The sequence below is a fragment of the Fusarium vanettenii genome (assembly GCF_000151355.1).
Source record: "Fusarium vanettenii 77-13-4 chromosome 11 genomic scaffold NECHAsca_39_chr11_5_0, whole genome shotgun sequence".
Classification (NCBI taxonomy): domain Eukaryota; kingdom Fungi; phylum Ascomycota; class Sordariomycetes; order Hypocreales; family Nectriaceae; genus Fusarium; species Fusarium vanettenii.
The window spans coordinates 153,585-173,319 of record NW_003315848.1 but is presented as its reverse complement, the minus strand read 5'-3'; the positions used below and the strand labels follow the sequence as shown (position 1 = coordinate 173,319).

General features: G+C 51.2%; 5 protein-coding genes across 5 annotated transcripts; 4 read left to right on the top strand and 1 right to left on the bottom strand.

Annotated features, from left to right (window-relative positions):
- Positions 1–171: 171 nt before the first annotated feature.
- Positions 172–1,212, bottom strand: NECHADRAFT_25690 (uncharacterized protein; the record flags this gene model as incomplete). The annotated part of the gene is made up of 2 exons (XM_003041971.1): positions 172–468; positions 679–1,212. Coding segments are annotated over 2 exons (831 nt in total), but the record flags the coding sequence as incomplete, so codon positions are not given.
- Positions 1,213–2,751: 1,539 nt separating this feature from the next.
- NECHADRAFT_52708 (polysaccharide lyase family 1) lies at positions 2,752–4,073 on the top strand (the record flags this gene model as incomplete). The annotated part of the gene is made up of 5 exons (XM_003042035.1): positions 2,752–3,216; positions 3,376–3,601; positions 3,634–3,695; positions 3,741–3,879; positions 3,931–4,073. 5 exons carry the CDS (start codon positions 2,752–2,754, stop codon positions 4,071–4,073), a joined length of 1,035 nt encoding a protein of 344 aa, XP_003042081.1.
- A 6,169-nt stretch (positions 4,074–10,242) lies between these two features.
- Positions 10,243–13,133, top strand: NECHADRAFT_52518 (uncharacterized protein; the record flags this gene model as incomplete). Its single annotated transcript, XM_003042034.1, has 8 exons — positions 10,243–10,457; positions 10,525–10,995; positions 11,054–11,138; positions 11,193–11,410; positions 11,465–11,613; positions 11,881–12,075; positions 12,241–12,784; positions 12,842–13,133. Coding segments are annotated over 8 exons (2,169 nt in total), but the record flags the coding sequence as incomplete, so codon positions are not given.
- A 381-nt stretch (positions 13,134–13,514) lies between these two features.
- Positions 13,515–13,730, top strand: NECHADRAFT_29496 (uncharacterized protein; the record flags this gene model as incomplete). The annotated part of the gene is made up of 1 exon (XM_003042033.1): positions 13,515–13,730. A coding segment is annotated over one exon (216 nt), but the record flags the coding sequence as incomplete, so codon positions are not given.
- Positions 13,731–16,615: 2,885 nt separating this feature from the next.
- NECHADRAFT_52602 (uncharacterized protein) lies at positions 16,616–18,691 on the top strand (the record flags this gene model as incomplete). The annotated part of the gene is made up of 1 exon (XM_003042032.1): positions 16,616–18,691. One exon carries the CDS (start codon positions 16,616–16,618, stop codon positions 18,689–18,691), a length of 2,076 nt encoding a protein of 691 aa, XP_003042078.1.
- Between the last annotated feature and the right edge of the window lie 1,044 nt (positions 18,692–19,735).

Here is a 19,735-nt window from a genome sequence, read left to right as displayed (position 1 = left end):
AATCAAGGGTGCCCCAATCTCCAGTGTCTGATCTGAACGACTTCCAGGGCTTATCAACCCATGAGTCTTTGGAAAAGGGTTGGGAAGAACTTGGCGAATCAGTGATTGCCTGGTATCTTGCTCCATCCGAGTGTTGGCTACCGACAACGTTGGGAAATCGATATTCTTCATGACTGAAAGCCAAGACCAACCCGGATACTCAGTGTTTGGGTCTTGACTTGACCACCAGAGTAGACACTCTGCCAAGCTTGATCTGAATGCGCCGTAAAAGTAGTCGTCGTCATGCTTTCGGGAAAGCAAAGTTGCAACTCCCGAGATGGCCACCATCCTATCTGATGCAAAGGACAGCTTCATATTCGAGTAGTCGCGGACCAGTTCACACCATGCTTCGCCGAGAGCTTCCCTTTTGCTTAGTGAGAGAATGTGGTGCCTAACGAGTTCCTTTTCCATATCCTTTGGTTGGTCACTCTCAATAAGAGGGTGCGTCATTCGACACTCCTTGAACAAGCCGCTCAAAGTCCAGTGCAGCACTCGACGGGATAAAACTCTCTCCTGGAGGCACCATCCGCGTTCCATCAGGGGGTGTCTAACTCGGTATGTCCAGCGAGCGCTATCCAAGGTAGGTCGGAGCTGAGCCCACAAATACCTCTGGTTTTCCAATTCGTCCTTGAATGGTACTGGAATTGGTTTGATCTTGAATCGCCCGAGTGGTCTCGCTCTCAGGAAGCCTTCGGTGCTGCCTTTAGCACAAGAAGCAGCAATGCAACATAGGGAGCCAGAGTAGTAGTCGCCCATCCTTCCCGCTTCAGTCGCCCAGTCCCCCGGGTCATTTGGTCCATCTGCTTGAACAATGCAGATGGCATCGATCCAAATGTACCTGACTCCCATCAGTCGAGTGATGGTAATAGCATCTTGAATGGTGGCTGGGAGATCTTTGATCAGGATTCCATTCAGGCGAGATTGTATGTTCTTTGACGTCGTTCTTGCTTTGCTGTTCCCCGTTCCCTTTCCCCAGCAGTAACTCAATGCGATGTACTCGAGAGCTTTCTGATCTGTTTCGATCATCTTTACCATTTCATCACCATCCAGGCCAACATCAATGAGCCTTGTAGGGACGGCGGCCGCCGCAAACGCTGCGCATTGTGCATGTTGAGACTCGCAATTCCGGATCCATGGCCAAATTTCCGTTCGAATAAGCTCCTTCAAGTCCTCGTTCTCAGGGCCAGGTATTGATTCTACAGACGTCAGAGAGTTCTTCCACGAGCTAAGCTTTGTCGCATACCCTTGATTGAGATTGTTTTCATCTCCTCAAGATATTCTTGAACCAATTCGGTAGTGGGAATGCCCATTTCGTGATAGGAAGGCGGGGGAAACTCAACGCCGAGGGCAAGTAGTTCATGAGGGGTTTCATAAGCTGGGAAAATGTTGGACGAAGGGTTGGTGGTTGTCAATTTGACTTTTATGCTGGACCCCTCATATCGCCAATCTGTCATGAGTAGATTCTGAAAAGGCTCTGTCAGCTGACAATCCCAAACCGCGTATTGCCATATCAACTGGCAGAGCGGACATCCAGCATCAGCACAAGCTTGCAGCGACAAAAAGTTTTCATGGTGGTCAAAGGGGTGACGGTCTTTTGATGAGGTATAACTTCTGTTGAATGCGGAAGAGAACGCTTGGCATTTTTGGCACAATGATTCAAACACGCGGTGAGGGTTTAAATCTTTTATCGAAAAGGAAGCCGACATGATAAGGATGCTCCCAGGGAGTTGCGAGTATCGCCGTTGCGTTGTTATGCAAAAGAGCAGATGTGAAGCATTGGCTTGAATGATTGAAGTCTAAGAAAGATCAGGCACCAATTTTTTCTGGGGCTATTACGCAAGCGTCACTTGATTAATCACACGTTTTCAAGCATTGTCGTTAATGTGGCTGAAATCTTGTCAGATGACTGGCCTCAGCCTGGCTGAGTTGCTTCTTCAGCCGCAGCACCAGCCCAGCTGAGGCAGCAACAGCTCACGTTGAGGGCTCAGCTGTAGCTCTATGGCTGAATAGCATGTGTTTGTTTGCGAATTTACCATCATGGAGTATCTTGGCTATTGTCTGCAATGATGACAAGAAGCCATCAGCTACAACAGCAAAAATCACAGTCAGAGTATCCTGGCTCACATATCAAGAAATCAAGACTTCCAACTGCAACCCTCTGGATTGAGCAGAACGTGGTCCTTTAATATGAATTCAAACCCTGCCATTGGGGCCAAGACTCACAGAGCACCGTCTCAGGGTAACAATAACCGATTCAATGTACCCTTACGACGTCATCACTCGACGAACCGTTCAACCGCCAAGAAAAGAATGTGATTACGTTCATCACTTGCAAATTTCATCTTTATGCCCATAAGACCTCGGTTCCGTGCTGTCATCCCACCATCAAGCAACATGCAGCAGACCTCTTTAACCGTTGTCCAACGGAAGAATATGTCCCACCAATTGGAAAGCAGCCCGGGCTTTGGGGGTTCTTGGGGATTGACCCTTGCATGCAGCATCACATCTCTGAGATGATGGTTATTGGTGCTAATTAAGGTTCCGAACAGGCTTCCCCGCGTAAAGGTTGGAGACTGGGGTAGCTTGCCAAGCTCTGGGGAGCTCTGAGAAAAGAGCTGTACCAAATGGGATGTTGTATACTTAAGGAATGTTTCTGCCCATTGAATCCTCTCAGCATCTCATCAGTCTTCAGCTCTTCTCTCAATTGGCAGCATGAATCTGAAATTGTTTCTCTTTTACTTCTTTGCGGGCCTGGCCTTCGCGTTCCCTTCAGACTACCTCAAGTTGGCTACTTGGGGACTTGAAGGATATGCCAAAGACAATCCCATCGGTCCTACCACGGGAGGCAAAGGTGGCAAGACAGTCTTTGTGTCTACCGCTGAACAGCTCGTTGCTGCCGTTGCTGGCACAGATCCCAAGATCGTGAGGGTCAAGGGCAAGATCACTCTGCCTGCGCGTCTCAAGGTCGGATCCAACACGTCCCTTATTGGCGTCGGCGCCTCTGCCCATATCACAGGAAAGGGCGTGGATGTTTTTAACGGCGACAATGTCATTCTTCAGAACCTCAAGATCAGCCATATCCTCGACAATGATTGCATCACCATCCGGAACAGCACCCGTGTTTGGGTTGACCACAATGAGTTCTTCTCTGACATCAGCTACGGACCTGACCACTATGTAAGTTTCTTACTCTTGATATCCAATACTTTCTAGGTTGTGGTGTTTTGCGATTTGGTTCCGATGCTGTTGTGTGTGTTTTGGCCTTGTGGCGGTTTCCTCCTCTTACAACGCCATTGAAGACAAGAAGAATGCAACATGCGCTGACTTCTTTATCAGGACGGACAAGTCGACATTATTCGGGCCTCAGACTTTGTCACAGTGTCATGGAACTACTTCCACGATCACTGGAAGTCCTCCCTCGTAGGCAACGACGCGACCTTCCGAGACCTCGACTCCGGCCACCTCCACATCACATATCACCACAACTATTGGCGAAATATGGGCACTAGAGGTCCTGCCGCGCGCTTTGGCCGCTTGCATGGCAAGTTCTCATTCCATGATTGTAGTAAGACTAGAGCTAAGAGACCTTTCTAGTCTACAATAACCTCTACGAAGACTTCTTGTACCAAGCTATCCACAGCCGGTCCGACAATCAGGTACGTCCTTCCTTGATTTCACACTACAAAAGCTGACACAGCCAGGTTCTCGTTGAGGGCAATGTCTTCCGGGGCAACACAAGCGAAGCTCTGAGCACATACGGTCTTGTGATTCCCATGGATTCCCCAAACACCTGCACTTGCGGTGACGAGGAGCTCGACGGATACGCCAACCTTGGAGCTAGTAAGCAAAGCACTTCGCCTTTTGCTCAGGAGCACAGCTAACTGGGGACAGAAAACGACTGGGGCTCAGCTGGCGTCAACATCACGCAGAAGGGTACCTTTTACAAGGCCGATTATAAATACAAGCTGACTCCCCTCAAGCTTGTTCCAACTGTGAACAAGCTTGGGGCTGGCGTTGGCAGGATCTTCAAGTGATTTCTACCTTGCAGTTAAAATTGGCACGCCATGGGAACTGGAGAGACGTGACGAGGTGGTTTGGAGAATGTGTTGCATGCCAACTTTTGTTTCTATTCCTACCCACTTAGTCAGTACCTTGTCTACATAAAAGAGGAGCTTAACCAAAGCTCATATAACGATTTTTCCAAACTATTTCTTGACTTCATAACCAATTTGACTGGGATTTGCTAAGCCCAGGATGAGGACTCCGCGGGCCTATCCCAGTCACTAGACAAGGCTAGAGGATAAAACTACACACTCTTCGGCCATCCTGTGATCGTATCTCCTAAATAAACAACGTCGTGGTAATCATAACTACAGATGACGAGGGCTGGATAAACAAGTGCATGGAGCAGTTAGTGGCAAGACATGTCCAGGCCTATCATCTGACTGTGAAGGCGTGAGCCAATGTCGGAACTCGACAGAATGCACTAGCGTTGGTGGCATATCTACGATACGGTAGACGTAGCCAACAACATCACATTCACACGTAAAGAATATTGGACCCGAGCTTCAGGCCTTTTTCCCACGACGCTCTTTGTCACTAAACACTCCCTCCGACTCCTCAGCGTATAAAAACTATTTGTTGACTAGGATCCGTGAGCAATGAGTTGACGAGGCTGTATAGTTACGTTCAAGTGAGATGAACAGTCACGTAGAAAGGAAATCAGTTATTGTTCTCTACCATGCAGCGAGACGATAGACTGTTTGAAGTGCTCGCGAACTCGGGGAAAGGAGAATAGTTGGATCATAAGTGCAAGCGAGCAGCACTCAACGACAACATATATTTCAAGATTTTCTTCTGATCAATCCACAAGATGGGCTCATGATACCTGCTCTTGCAGAGACATGTCATGATCAGCCATAGCATCATGAGTTTTAAAGAATGGTAGTGAGGAGTTTCAATTAGAGGGTCTTATGGACACTTCCGGTTCTGCACTTGGCAAGATATTAGAATACATTAAGAAAACCGATGTACTGACATTATACTATCAATTGTCCACGCCATCTTCTTGTAGCTGTTGGTAGTTACGCGCGAGGGAGCATCACGAAGAGCACAGTTGGCGACGAGTGTAAGGGTGGCAAAAAAAAAGAACAAGGCAACAGGGAATCAAACCAAATCCCAAACACCAAAAAGAAAGGCCCAGATGGGAGTCATCGGAGAAAGCTGAGAACGGTCGCATTCGCGGCACCGCCAGACCATATGTTGAATATGGCCGCACTCCTCATCCCAGGGGTGACAGTGGTGATAATTTCCGGAATTAAGTACCATCGCCGCAGCGTGGCTTCTATGTGCGACGTCAAAGCATGGGAGTATCAAATAGGAATAATACCAAATATCCAGCCCACAATGAATTACGATCATCAAAAGAACTGTTCGCAGCAAAGAAATACAGAAAGGAGGGAAGAAAGGAGGAGAGCGAAAATCCGGGGAGAGTTGCAATGGTCCACTTGGTACAAGTCGGGAAGCCCCGCCCGTCCCGCCACACCAGAACAGACGAACTAAACTCATGCACCCTGGGGTGAAGATCCCGGTCCAATACTGGCAGAGAATAACAATCACAAGATCGAATTGGCTCTGCCCTCAACTGAGCTTCGTGTGTCATGTTCCCGTCGGGAGACCAAGATCGCATCTGGTACCCATACCCATGCCAACTAATGTACATGGTACCTGCTTAAGCTCAGAGTGGTCCACTTGGCACGAACGGGAGCCCCCACTCCGTAGCCTCCACTTTGGAGAGGCTCACATATCACCGACAACCAAGACAACAACAGTCAGGGCAGGTAAAAAAAAAAAGTGTGAAAGATCACGGGATTCGAACATGAGTCTGAAAGGTGAAAAATAAAAGGTCCAGCCGGAGTCATCGAAACGAACGGACCTCGGCAGAGGAACCGTTACACCAAAGGTGCATTTACTCATCCGGCTGGAACGATAACCCGGCTCAATGTTTGGCATCATAAGGGGCCAAAACCTCACTCTACACCCGTGCCTGCTAATTAACTGTACCGCCTAAGCTCTGGAGAATGGAGACTCGCTGCAGTGGTCCACTTGGCACGAACGGTGCCCTCACCTCGCAACCTCCACTTTAGACAAACCTCACATATCCCATCACCAGCCAAAACAACAGCATTCAGAGCGAGAAAAAGAGAGAGAGAGAGAACATGGGATTCGAACATGAGTCTCAAACGGGAAAAAGAAAAGGCCCAGCCAGAGTCACTGCAATACGGCTCACGCGAGTGGTACCGCTACACCAGTCCGAAGACTAAATGCATTGCTCATCTGGCTGGACAATAAGTCGGGTCAACGTTTGGCATTATAAGAAGACCAAGATCTCCCTAGGGTACCCGCATGTGAGGATGTGTAACAGGCGAATCGCAAAGTGTTCTCATGTGACGCAGTGAAGCAGGTATTCTATCTATGGCACAAATTTGACCAAGATTCCCGCCTTAGACTAGAAGCAACTTGGAGTAGTGCAGCGGTCTCCGTACGGAGCCGTGAGCCTGGCCTCTTTCGAGGGGCCAACCTCCAAAGTGGTTTCGAGGATGTCTTGACCTTTTTTTGTTTGAGCCTAAGTCAATCTATTCAATTCCCCGTCTGGTTCGACTCGCACTTATTCTTCTTTTTTTCTTCATCTGCCTTGCTGCTGCTCGAGACCAGAATGAAAAATTGGAAAAGATTCATGGCAAAAGGAACGGCCCTACGAAGTCAACCAAAAAGTAGACACTGGGAGACATCATCGAGGGTTTGAAGAAGGGGCTCATAATAAATCAAATACCATCAATCGCCCATGACCAGGACTTCACAGGCAATTTATCTAATTGCGGTCGAAAGTGGACCAGATTTGAGTTCGTAACCGTTCCTGGGCCCACCTGAGGTTGCGTGTGGAGTTGTACAACGACTTGTGCGGATGCTCACCAGCCTGCAGAGTGGGTGGTACAGGCACAGCGCGCCAAGCCAGCTGGTGTCCCACTCAAGAAGTTTAAATGCTTAATTAACTGGGATCGTGAACGACAACTTGACTCTGGGCATTAGCATCATCATTCCTCCTTGCAGACTTGTACGCGCTGAGTTATCATCTCGTATCGGAGGGTGCAGCAGCGTCGTCGGATCTGAGGCTCGGCTCATCCGGCGTTTATCGTAGGCAGGCTTGGGGTCTTCTTTGGCCAGGGTGGGAGTGGGCGAGCTATCAGATGTTCAGATCGGTAATACGCTGAGCGTGTGTTGAATTCTTTTTGACAAGAGCAAAAAGATGGGACATGGGCGGTAAGGCTCAGCTCTTTGAGCGACGATCAGGTAGCGAGGCGCATCGCATGTCGCTGTCTTCATACGTTGTAACGGACCAGATGGCCTGCTCCCGCAAGAGCAGGTCAAGAGATTCTGCTCATCCTTAACCTTGTTTGCCTGCTCCTTCCTTTTCTCAATCCTCCCGTGCTTCAGCCCTTCTCTTTCGGTCTTCCAAAGGCAGCGGCGGGTTCGAGTCGATCGCGTGATCAAGTGCTTGACCATTGTTGTGCGCTCTCGTAGGCGGGATCGATGGGTGAACAGACTAAAATTAAAGATTAGTTAGTGAAGGGTCTCTCCAGAAGCATCCAGCGTTTGACCGCTCTGGTTTCGGCCGTCGCATCATCGATCGGCGATGAAGGGGCACAGGTCGTTGCCTCTCCCATCAAAAGAAGCACCCAGATGCTCGTCGCGCGGCACCATGCATCCAGTAAGGCACTGAAGGCAGGCTGTGGTGTCTTGAAAGTCCAAATGGTCCAAATGGTGATAAGAAGAGAAATCGTGGGGAGAAGAGATCAGGGTCATGAGGGACTGGGAGATGATGGTTTCAACTCAACACATTCGGATTTGAAGGTGGGGCGCAGTTGTCGGAAGCCAAGTTGATGTCGTGGACTTCCTTCCCAAGCCTCCTTGCGCAGCCGATGATGGGCCAGTTCTTGAGTCAGCATAGGGACTTGCCCTTACTGCTGCGCGGTATGTAGAAACCCGAAAGAAAGCCTGAACATAAAAACAGAAATCGAAACTAGGAAAAAGGAAAATTCGAACTTGCGAAGTTCAAAAAGAGAAGTGGGGCAGGACCAAAGACATCATCGCCAGTTTGCAAGACGCGCCTCATCCGAGAACCCGCTGGGCCACAGGGTTTAACCCCTGCGCCAAATAAACGTTTTCAATGCTAGTCTTGGAGGTCCCGCCCCGGGAACCGAACTTCGGTTTGGGTACTAAGTGGGGTTCCTCGTCTCACCGCCTTGCATGGGTCGTCAATGCTCCATGGTTGAGGTGCTGGTTTGCATTGCCTGGCACCAACGCAGTTGAAGTCAGTGATATATAGTAACTTCCCAGACTAAAGTGTCCAGTCAAGCCGTCAGTTTGCCGCGGAAAGAGAGCGAGTTTAACCCTCAAGCAAGGCCTCATGGTAATACGAGTCGCAGAAGGGATTATACTCCAGGACTATTAATTCTTTCTCGCTAAACTCATTATGGCTCACAGTGGACCAGCCAAGAGATCAAATCTATTAAACGTTCCATGCGGGCCCTGCATGATGCCATGCAGACGCTGTCTACCGAAGGTCCACTGGAGCGGATACACTTCAACGCTTGATTAACTGTTACTTTGAACGACATCTTCTCCAAGCATTGCCAATTGTCCAAGAAATCCAGAGCCTGCTGAGAAAAAAAGGGCACACTGACCTGTGATCATTTGCTCCTGTGTGAATGAATGGCGGAGTTCAGTCAGGTGGACCCAGCATTACACACAAACACGGAGAAGAGCAAAGTCAGACAGGTTGGTATCACTACCCTCAGCACTCTTCAGTCGCCAAGTTCCCTCTACCCTTTCAGTGCATTGTGTTCATGCCGGGAAGTCTGCCATCTTCCCCCATGTCATTGTCGTGGCCATCATCAGGGGTACTATCAGACATTCTGTCCAGGGTGTTGCGCAATCACTCCGACCCCATGGGTCGTCAGCTGAGAAAAACAGAAGCATATGCAAACAAATTAAAAAGGGAGGGGATGAGGGATTCGAGCCACCAAGCACGGGTACAAAAAGACAAAAGGAGCCCCGGCGAGACATCATCGGTAGCGAGTATAATAGAGACGGCCGCATTCACGGTTCCGCACCGTCACGCTACCTAGTCTTTGCCGGGGCGGAAACCTGGGTCAACATTCGGCATTATAAGGGAAGCCAAAGGCCCATCAGACTAGGTAGCACCTCAGCCCTGAGGGGAGGAGGTTGTATCTTAGGCGCGTGGGACTTGATCCATCCGCAGATGGGCAATGCAGTCTGTACTCAGGCGCATCATTTGCAGTCGTCAGTATTCAAAGTTAATGCAGCAATTATATGAATTTGAATGGGCTCTATTGCATTGTTTCTGGTGATCCCTTGAAAGTGTTCGCCATCTCACTGATTGATGAGAAACCTACTTGCAGTGCTGGCTGCCACTGATAAACAACCAAGCGAACCGCAAACGCACCACAAAGAGTCCTGGAACCTGCTGGAAACTCTGCAACTTTGTCATTCTCTGGATTTGGACCCACCTGACAATCAAAACAAACATCGCGATCTCTGCCCCGCTTCCTTTTCTTCTCTTCTCCCACACACAACCTACTCTCAGCTTGTCCCGTCACTGCTCGCGGTGACATGACAACTAAGTGCTCAGGCTCACGATAGACGTCAGGTCTATCCTTCTTTTTCGTTACGCTAGATAGGGGTTCTGTCTGAAGCTCTGTCAGAAAGGACGACTGAGCATCAGTCGATCGTCAAAGTCGAAGCCTTGGTGGTGCGGTGCCGCGAATGCGACCGTTGTTTTCTTTGGTTCGCCAAAGATCGATCCGAGGTGAAACCCGAGACGTTAGGCCGGTGCGACGGAGTCCAGGACGGCGGAGTCGAAGATCGTTGGGAGCTGCGACACTCAACCGTTGACGTTGACCTGGGTTTTTTTTTACCTGCGGAACCGTGAATTCGGCCGTCTGCTTATCCAGGTCTAACTGAAACGTTAGAGTCGTTGCAGAGGAAAGGAGAAGGAAGAAGAAGAAGGCTCTCGCCATGTCGCAACCAGAGAGAAGCATCGAGGGCCCAGCCCAACCCACCGTGGCCACCAAGTCGAAGTCCACTGATTGCGCCCTCCTGTGAGTGATTCACGTCGCAAACATGGACCTCACTGACTCACTGTCTAGCCTCGACGAGTCCGGCCCCGTTATCGCCAGCGGGAAGCGCCTAGCCCTGTCAACAAAACTTCGCTCCAAGTTCTTCTTGGTCGCCCCGGCCGACGCAGACCCTTGGTTCGGTTTCACGCTGGATTTCCCTTTGGGCCAGGATCAGGCAGCGAACGAAGATTCCGGCTTTGGTATCCGTCACGAAGGTAAGTTCTAGATGTGTTTGAGCTACCTGTCCACCCACAGAGCCAGCTAACAGAGTGTTTTTAGTTCAGAGAGCCTCGGGAGACGCGGTGGTACCCGTTGATAACCACAGGCTCACCATTAGGTTCCCTCGCGGCGGGTTCCAGACGATCGTCGAAGATGCGACATTGCCGCTGATGAACCGATTCCCCAACGCCAAGCGTCGAGATCACGGTATGACGGTCCTCAAAGTCGTCATCGGTGATGCTTCGGTATCGATCCAGGGGTTTGGATACCCATTCGCCAACGTCGACGACCTCGAGGTTGAGGGATGGGTGAACAATAAGCCCATCGTCGATGGCCACACCCTGATTGACATCTTGCGAAGCAAGCGGTTTGTCTTCGTGTTGCCCAAGCCTGTCGCCGCCGCCGCCCATACCTTCAACCCGGACCGCCTTCCTGCGCCGTTCAGCTATCCATACGGCCCCAATCAGGAATGGAACCTCCCGCTGTACAGGGCGCTGATCGCCCAGAACAAAGGGCACCGATTCATTCCAGCGTTCCGGTAAGATTATCGATGCCCTTGGTTGACAAAGCGACTAACCTCCTGTCTAATGGCACAGCCACCCCGACGACCTCTCTCACATCACCTCGGTCGTCCAAGCCGCCGTCCAGGACGTCTTGTGGATTGACGACGCAGTCAATGAGGTACTAATCTGCTTTCATACCAAGTTGCGAACGTGGAATTAACCCCTTTGCTAGATCTTAGCCATCAGATTCCCGGCCTACTTCGTGAGCCCCGAGACCAGTGCCTCCGAGCCCCGTGCCGTCGAGGGCATCAAACAGTTCTACATCGTCGTCGCTTTGACCCCGCAATTCCGCACAGAGTACGACTCCGCATGGCGCCGTCTCATCAAGGCTGAGGGTTTCCGCGTCCGGCTCTTCAACTCACATGAGTCATTGAGCCCCCACGAGACCTGGTACGAGTCAACAAGGAAGTGTCTGAGAGATGACTGGTTGCTAACAGTCAGCAGGAACTGCAAGATCGTCGAGTATCCCAGCAATCTCAGCGCCCTCAAGCCTCATCCGGTCCGAAAACATGAGCTAGTCCTGTGCGCTCGACGACCCACGAGGGATGAGTTCCAGAAGAAGCAGCCATACGAAGTCAAGATGTTCCCCGACCGTACAGCAGCGGACCATGCCCTGGCCGAAGACCAAGAGCAGTAGAACTGCCTCGCCCTCGAGTTTGATGCCCAGTTGAATGAGTGCAAGCGACAAGTTGACGCAGCCCATCTCTTCCATCCCGAGGCCGACCCATCCAATATTGTTTCCTGTGGCCTACCTGAGGATCCAGAGACCGGCAAGCTTCCTGAGGAGCTAGACACAGAGGATAAGAGTCTTCTGGACAAGGTACGGGACCGTATGGATCTGCACAGGGCCCTTCTACGAGGGAACGGCTTCTATGACTGGATGGTGAAGCCTGATCCACGAAGCACCAATGCGCCTCCTATGCTGCGAGCCCTGCCCAGCATCAACTTCCTCGACATTGAGGATAAGGCATACGCCAATGCCATCGTCGCCGAGGCTCTGCCTCAAGATCAGGCCCGCTTCCGCGGGTACCTCAGTAACCGCCCTCTTGGACTTGGTCTCATCGTAGCTGTATGTACTCCCTTTTCCCATACTCCTCCTATCCTTTTCCTATTCTTTTCGTATACTTTTCATATTCTCTTCAACTCCTCCTCTCATCATTTTCTAACTATGCTAACTGTCTCTTCTAAGGGCCCCGGTTTTGGCAAGACGACCGCTGGAGCTGCTGCCACCCTCGCGATGCACGCAAAGCTCGGCAAGATCCTCTGCTCGGCGCCCACCAACGTCGCCGTCGACAACTTTGCGAGTCGACTCGATACAAGAACCCGCACCGTCGTCGAACGTTACAACAGGGGATTACAGGGAGGCCAACCCCGTCGCAGGCACACCTTCGTTGTTCGTGCCTACAGACCCGAGCACGAATCCGTCGCCTTCAAGAGGCTACTTCAGGACTCGCGTATCAGTGATGGCGCCGCTCCCAAGCCTTTTGCTCGCCGACCCTCCAAGTGGAGACTGCATTTGTCGTGTGCATTCTGGCTTCTGGTCTTGCTCCGCTCTCCTGCCGTGAGGGGGTTGCACCCAGACGATAGCCCGGTTCTTCATGAGATGCAGCAAGCCATCCATGACCATGACAGCACAGTTCTCCTCCGCGATGTTGCCACAGGTGCCATCACCTGGGAGCAGTTCAAGGAGGCCGATGGCTACACCAGGGCCATGACGGTGGCCAATGATCTGCTGGCTTACATTCCAGATCAAGCAGACTTGCTGTGCACCACGCCCTCTTGCACCGAGACCGTCAAGCAATATCGGCAGTGGAAGAACAGCGTGGCCCGGGGTGTCTCCATCGACGAAGCTGCCAACATGCATCGCGCCGACCTCTACTGCGTTTGGGGCAATACCCTTCTGCCTTGCTTCCTCTTTGGCGATCCCAAGCAGCTCTCTCCCACCGTCATGACGAACAGCGAGCAGCACAAGGCGGTTCTTCATCGCGACGACGAAGGCGACGTCGACATGGAAAGTGAGCAGAATCCTGTCGGCTTCCTCAACCGCTTCGCCATGGATGGCAAGATTTCTGCTCTGCAATACTTGCAGGGCAACGGCATCCCGGTCTACCGCCTCAAGACCCAGCTTCGCATGGCCAAGGGGATGTTTGATATGGCCGCCAACGTCATGTACCCCGACGTCCCTTTCAACTACGACTCCAGCCGCGAAGTCATCGGCAACGCCGAGTTCCAGATCGGTCGAGACCTCGAGGCTTTTGCCCAGGTCAGGTTCCCTGAGCTAGCGGCATGCCCCGTGGGCACCCTCAGGCCCTTCTTCATCCACTGCGAAAAGTCACGAGTTTACGTTGATCAAATGACTGGATCGAGGATGAGCGTCGACCAAGTCAGGATCGCGCTAAACTTTGCCGCAGAGTTCGTCAAGTCCAAGAAGGCCGACCCTGGGAGGATCGTCGTCATTACGCCTTATTTCGCCAATGCCCAGCTCATCAACATCATGATGAAGCGGCCCCAGTACGCGTGCCTCTCCGGCATGCAGGAGGCTATGACGATTGATTCGTTCCAGGGGCAGGAGAACGACATCGCTATCGCCATCATGACGACCGCGCACCCCTACCCTGGCCCGGGCTTCACAGCTGAGGCCCAGCGCCTCAACGTCATGCTCACACGGCACAAGTGTGGGCTTGTCATCGTTGGTGACATCTATGTCGCCCGTGCGGTAGAGAGAAGCGATAAGAAGAAGGGGAAAGGAGCAGTCGCCCGGAAGCAGATCCGTTTTGAGGGCCCCGGCGGCGAGATCTTCTTCACCAGGGCGACGGCGCTTCGGGAGCTCTACAAAGAGCTGCATGCTTCTGGTCGGGTGGCGACGGTGGAGGCGCAGGACAAGGAGGCTGGGGAGATCAAGGAGGAGAAGCAGGACTAGGTCCGATCGAGCTGGGAACTGACGCCGTGGACGACAAAAGCATCAAGGGGGTCCTCTAAAAATTAGATGAGGCCTTGGTAGTTTTATGTAGAAATTTGACAAAGCTTGAGCGCAATAAGGACAAAGATGTTCATAAATACAAGTAATACTTAGAGTAGCAAGAACAAGAGGTCGTCTTGGCTTAGGATGAGATGTCAGAACGACGATAATTTCACTCAAAACTTATAACAAGGAATGCCAAACTTGCTCATAAATTGAAGGGAATTCTTGACTGTTTTAGGGTTCAGCAGTCTGGCACATAAGTCAACTTCAAGACGCAACCCGGGAGCAGACTATGTAACAAGAACTTGATCTGGCACGAGAACATGACTGTGGGAGGAAACGCCGCAACCATCGAGGGACTGGTGATGAACAACGATCGAGAGTTTCCAGGTGACGAGAAACTCATTGAGACATGGCGGCGGGAGCACGCCCGGCTGGGAGAAAGGTTCGCATCCGCACCTCTGACCCTCACACTTCCATTCGAGGAACCCGGGCGTTCTCATTCCGAGTTTTCGATATAGTAGACGCACAAATCCAAAGAGCACACCCATTTCTATTGGAGATCTCCTACCTTGGGACACTTGCCATCCTGAAGGAGCTGGGCGGCCGAGTTGATGTCTTCCTGTGGCAATACCCCTACAATCTGATTCCCCTGCAGGCAGCGTTCGTCTACAAGCGACTCAAGGATTTGAACGTTTGTGAACCGTGAGCGCTTTATGGCAGCGAATACCCTCATCGTAGCTCAACTCGAGCCAGCTTCTGCCGCCGGGATCAGGTGCATTCGCCGGGGCGACAAACGAGGGCCGTGACCGGAGACGAGCGGTCCCTGGGGCCGAAGTCGGCGAGTCTAGGGTAGCTCTGTCAGTCGGAACCTCGAGAAATAGGACATGGGGAGCCCATTCTTTTCGCAATATCTTGCATAAAACTAGAGCTAATATCAATCAGACACTATGGTTCTTCAAGTTTCGACGTCTCCTATAAGGGAAAAATACTCGGTTGGGTTGTTCGCGACGCATTGGACTTTAAGAGTCTCATGCGGAAGTTCACTAAAAGCCAGCCATCAGACCAATGCTTTATTGCAGGCATGCTTAGCAGACTGATCTGCCCCACCTACCCCGCGTTCATTGGACGATAAGTCTTCTGATAAGATAAGGCTTCTCTGATAAGACACTTGTCACGTGATACTACCGCCTCGACAGCACGTGGTCCGAGCTCCCGGTCTGACTGCCTCGCGACGATGCTGTAGTTATTCGCAGCGAAGAGTGCAGAGTAACAGTCATCGTCTGGACTCCTGAGTGAAGCCCTGAATCCGCAGCCAATCCAAGTCTCCCAGGCCATATGCGGCCAGTCCTTGAGGCTTCGTTTCTCGACTCCCTGCTCTTCCTTCCCGCGCGAAATCGTGATCTCAACTCCGCTGCATTGCTCAAGCCCGTCATCTCAAGCGTCATTTCATCCCAGCCGGCTTCCAGAGTCCTTTTGAGTTCTTTCGCCATGGCCTTTGACTCCACAAAGGCCACGTATTCTCGCCAGCTCTGTCTCCATTTCCCCGTCACGATCGAAGCCCTAGGATCGCTGCACTGGCGTCGCATCAGATACCTAAACGCTCACGAAGGATTACACACTTGTGCCGATTCTGTCAGCCAGGCTGCGTAACACGAAGGATAAGATACCACCACTTCGAAACACACCTCTTCCCCTGGCACTAAGCAATGGACTCCAGGAGGCCCGGAGCATGTCGCACAGAATACGGTGTGTTACAGCATTGGGCTTTGGTGTTGCCGTGTGTCCCTTAGTGTGTTTTTGATCATATACGTCATTGACAAAGCAGAATGTCGCACAGAACATCTAACACTGACACGAACCCATTGCGCCTCACTCATGATGCTTCAACCCGTCTCCGTGAGCCCACAAATCGCACCATCTTCCACCACAATACCTCTCCGAGATATGTGTCATGGAGTCAGAGCAACTCAAGTAAGTGTATACAATAGAGCCGCCTCTTGAAGGGTAACCTGGGCGGTGCAGGTGTTGGTCAGCAGTCGCCAAGGCGGACTAGCCTAGTGTATGATCGTCATATCCAATCTGCCTGGGGCGCATCTATGCATATGAGGAGGCTTACTCGCAGATCTTCCTGCCCTGCAATTCGTTCCTTGGTTGTGCGGCAGTCAGCCCGGCTAGCCATGACTTGTCTTTCAAAATGTGGCGCAGCCCTTTGCAACTGCAAGCCATGTTTCGAATAGCAGCCCACACCAATCCTACGCGCAGAAGAGAATGGCCAAGGCCAGCTGAACAGCCTTGATGCAGGTATGTTGATCGGGGCAGCACATAAAATAGACACCCAGAGCCCGATATGCACACAGCCTCTAGAGAACGGTTGTATTCTTCAAGGTGACTCTCCCCCACCTCTTGATGAGTTGCCCTCACTCCGCTTGTATTCCCAACCTCACACTCCGCCCTAGAATATCACTATGGCCTCTTACGAAGCAGTTAGCGACATGCAAGTCTCGCCCATGGAGAGCCCAAGAGGTTCCTTGGAACCAGGTCGCGATGCTCCTCTACGATATGAAGCCCTCCCCAGCGATGAGACAGAGCCCAAGCCCGACTCCGAAGACCCTGTGCCCCCCTCGATCTCGATGCCGATTTCTCTCAAGCCCCGTACCAGGAGTCAGCACCTGTGCGACAAGATTGGGTACAGTGGACTGCTTGTTCTCGTACTTGGTAGCGCTGCCATCCTCGTTTCCTCCGCCATTCTTGTCTTCCTTTGGGCTGGAGCCGAGAACTCTCGGAACCGCCGCCGATACCCAAAATTCTGGGATGGCATCGTCTTTAACGATTGGTCAACTCGGGTTGTCACGATATGCTCTGCTATCATCCGCATATCGCTGACCTTTCAAATCGGTTTCATCACTGCAGCCATGTCAGCAATCATGCTTGAGGCATCCAGATGCCGATTTCGCGACCTAGCTACTCTCTCTTTGCAAAGAGCCTCGAGCACCAATGCCAGCCCTTCAAACATTCTTCCAGCAGCTCTTAGGCAATGCGACACAAGTGGCCTCTCTGGCTTCTGCTGCTTCTTGCTTCTTTCAAGTGCATTTGCCGTCGCCCTCGTGTCGACATTCACCTCTACGATTCTCCTTTCCGACTTTGGAACAGCCCGCATCACAGCCCCAAGTATCACAGAGACCATTCCAATAGGGATAAACTCGACATTTTATGACCGTTTTGAAGAATTTGAAATTGGTATCCCGTCTTGCTTCAAGTCAAGGCCCTCCGCACACTGGCGATTTGCGGAAGTCAAAACAAGCCAAGCTTCCTCGGCAGAGCTTGGGGATACGGGAGATGTCTACCGAGCCATGCTCCCGTTTAGTAGCCCGGAAGCCAGGGCCTCTTTGGAGTACTACTCTGGTCCTGGGTTAGTCAATAACCACAGAACCGTTTGTGTCAGCCCAAAGTTTGAGTTCCTGAGTCTTAGCTTCACTGACACTTCGGGAGGAAGGAATTTGGGAGGGAGGCTGTCTGCTGAGGTTCAAAACTCGAGTTTCGGACCCGTACTGATGGGCTGCTCTATAGAGAGGACCTGGTACGGAGATGGAGATTGGCCGCTCTTGACATGCCGGTTATACGATTCCTTATCTGGATCAGTCGACTTTCACTCAGTACACACTGAAGACAAACTATCCGGACGTAAATATCTTTTCTCCCCGATCATGCTTATCAACGCGAGTGCAGCCCTCCAGATATCCCGTGGGACCACATATTACCTTGGCGAACCTATACCCAATCTTACCACGACAGACGAGTATACAAGCAATCTTACCACGAAAACAGAAGGGCTATGGACAAAAGTTTATACTTTGAATGGAACCCCGGTTCTGAACGCCACTGTCTGCTTTGTCAATACAAAATCGCTGCCAATTTTTAATATTACAATGTCTGGGCGGCCCATCCCATCGGAACCTGCAGTTGACTGGCATCGGCTCTTGAGCAAGAAAAATAGCACGGGACATCTACAGCAGATTGGCATCGGTCTTTCGGCTGATAGTTTTGCAAGCCGTGGGATTTTAGAGCTTCAGACTCAAACCAGCATCATACCGCTAGAGGACATGGGCGGTGAGGACATTTGGGCCTTCTGGGCGCATGAGCTTCTTCTTCAAGCTGCACTGTCCGAGGAGAACCCTTACCAGAGCTGGAATCTAGTGACCAACGTCACATCTTCGGGCATGTTTCCGTTGACTGCGCACCCAGAGAACTCTGCCCTTGTTCAGAAGGTTTTACAGGTGACGCAAGATCCGGCACAAGCCATTCATGCATTAGCCTTTCGGTTCTCTCAGATGCTCTATTACGCTCACCAGCCAAGGTTCACTATCAGACGACCCATCACAACAATCAACACTTCCGAGATGCTTATCCCGACTCAATGGACCGGCCTCTCCATCGTGCTGACGACACTTTCAGTTCATTTCATTGTTCTTGTTGTTACAACGGTCTTGTTTGTACTCTGGACCAAGGCTTCGTTGTTGGGTAACGCTTGGCAGGCGGTCTCGCAGATGGTCTCGCCTCAGACGAGAGAGGTTATGGATACACCTAGCGTCGATACCATGCGCGATAGTGATGTGGAGGAATGGGCCAGGGTTACAGGTCGTGATTTGCAGGTATATCATTCGTCACGCTCTGGTGATCTAGGCCGAACAGAGATACGTCTGCGTTAGGGGTTGGGGCGGATAGAACTCTACGTCAGATATAACAAGTCGTACGGCGAAAGAATATATCAAAGCAGTCGTTTTAGCGTCTCCAATGTTCCTCTATGGATCGATGCCTTGCGCTAGATGTCTTAGCGTATGGACTGGAATCCATCAGTTCTGGGGAGCGATCGCAGAGCCTCTGGAACTCCTGGCTTTCTTGACCTGGCAACGCTTCGAGGGCTTCTGTTGGAGAATTTGGTGGGCATGGGTTTAGGTATCCCCTGATGCTTATCGACTGGCTCGCAGTCCGAGGATCAAATGCGGTCGGAGGAACGCAGAAGAGAGTTATGAAGAAGTGTACCTGGCAGTGGCAGAGCTGCGTGACTTTCCTTAACATCATAAGAATCAGCCAACAGTTTATCGTGAAATAATTTTCCTCCCTCGGAACCTTTGTGTCGTCTTTCGCAAGAATTGGTGGCATCAACACGGGTGCCTTGTTACCAAACCAATATTGTGTCACATCCAACATTCGTCCATGCGACCTTATGCACTATTGACCGACCATGCTCTCGCAGACTGACAGCGATGTCATCGAAAAACTAGACTAGAATGCTCTCGCAGACATTATATTCTTTTTATCGCAGTACCTAATCATATCTCAAGCAGAACCATTCTTCCCTGGTCCTCCTCAACGACACTGCCATCCGAAGCGGCATCGGCCATGTTCGTCACGGTATCCTTGTTTTCTTAATCACACTTGGTCATGTGCAATAGCAGAGAACCCACTAATTAACACACAGCAGCATTAAAACCCCAATGCTGGAAAACACCGCAAGTATGTCACGGTATTCCTCACTTTCATGTCGTTTGTGCTGACTCTCATTGCTTCCTAGAAGTCTCTCAGTCGGGTCAAACACATTCCTGCCATCCTGCCATCCTGCCATCGAAGCTGGTCGCCACCTAGCACCCACCGTCGACTTCCCTTTCATTCGACCCATCGATTCAGCGCACTGAAGAACAATCGTCACGTTATCACGAGAGGGTGGCTCACACAAGTAGCTGCAATATATC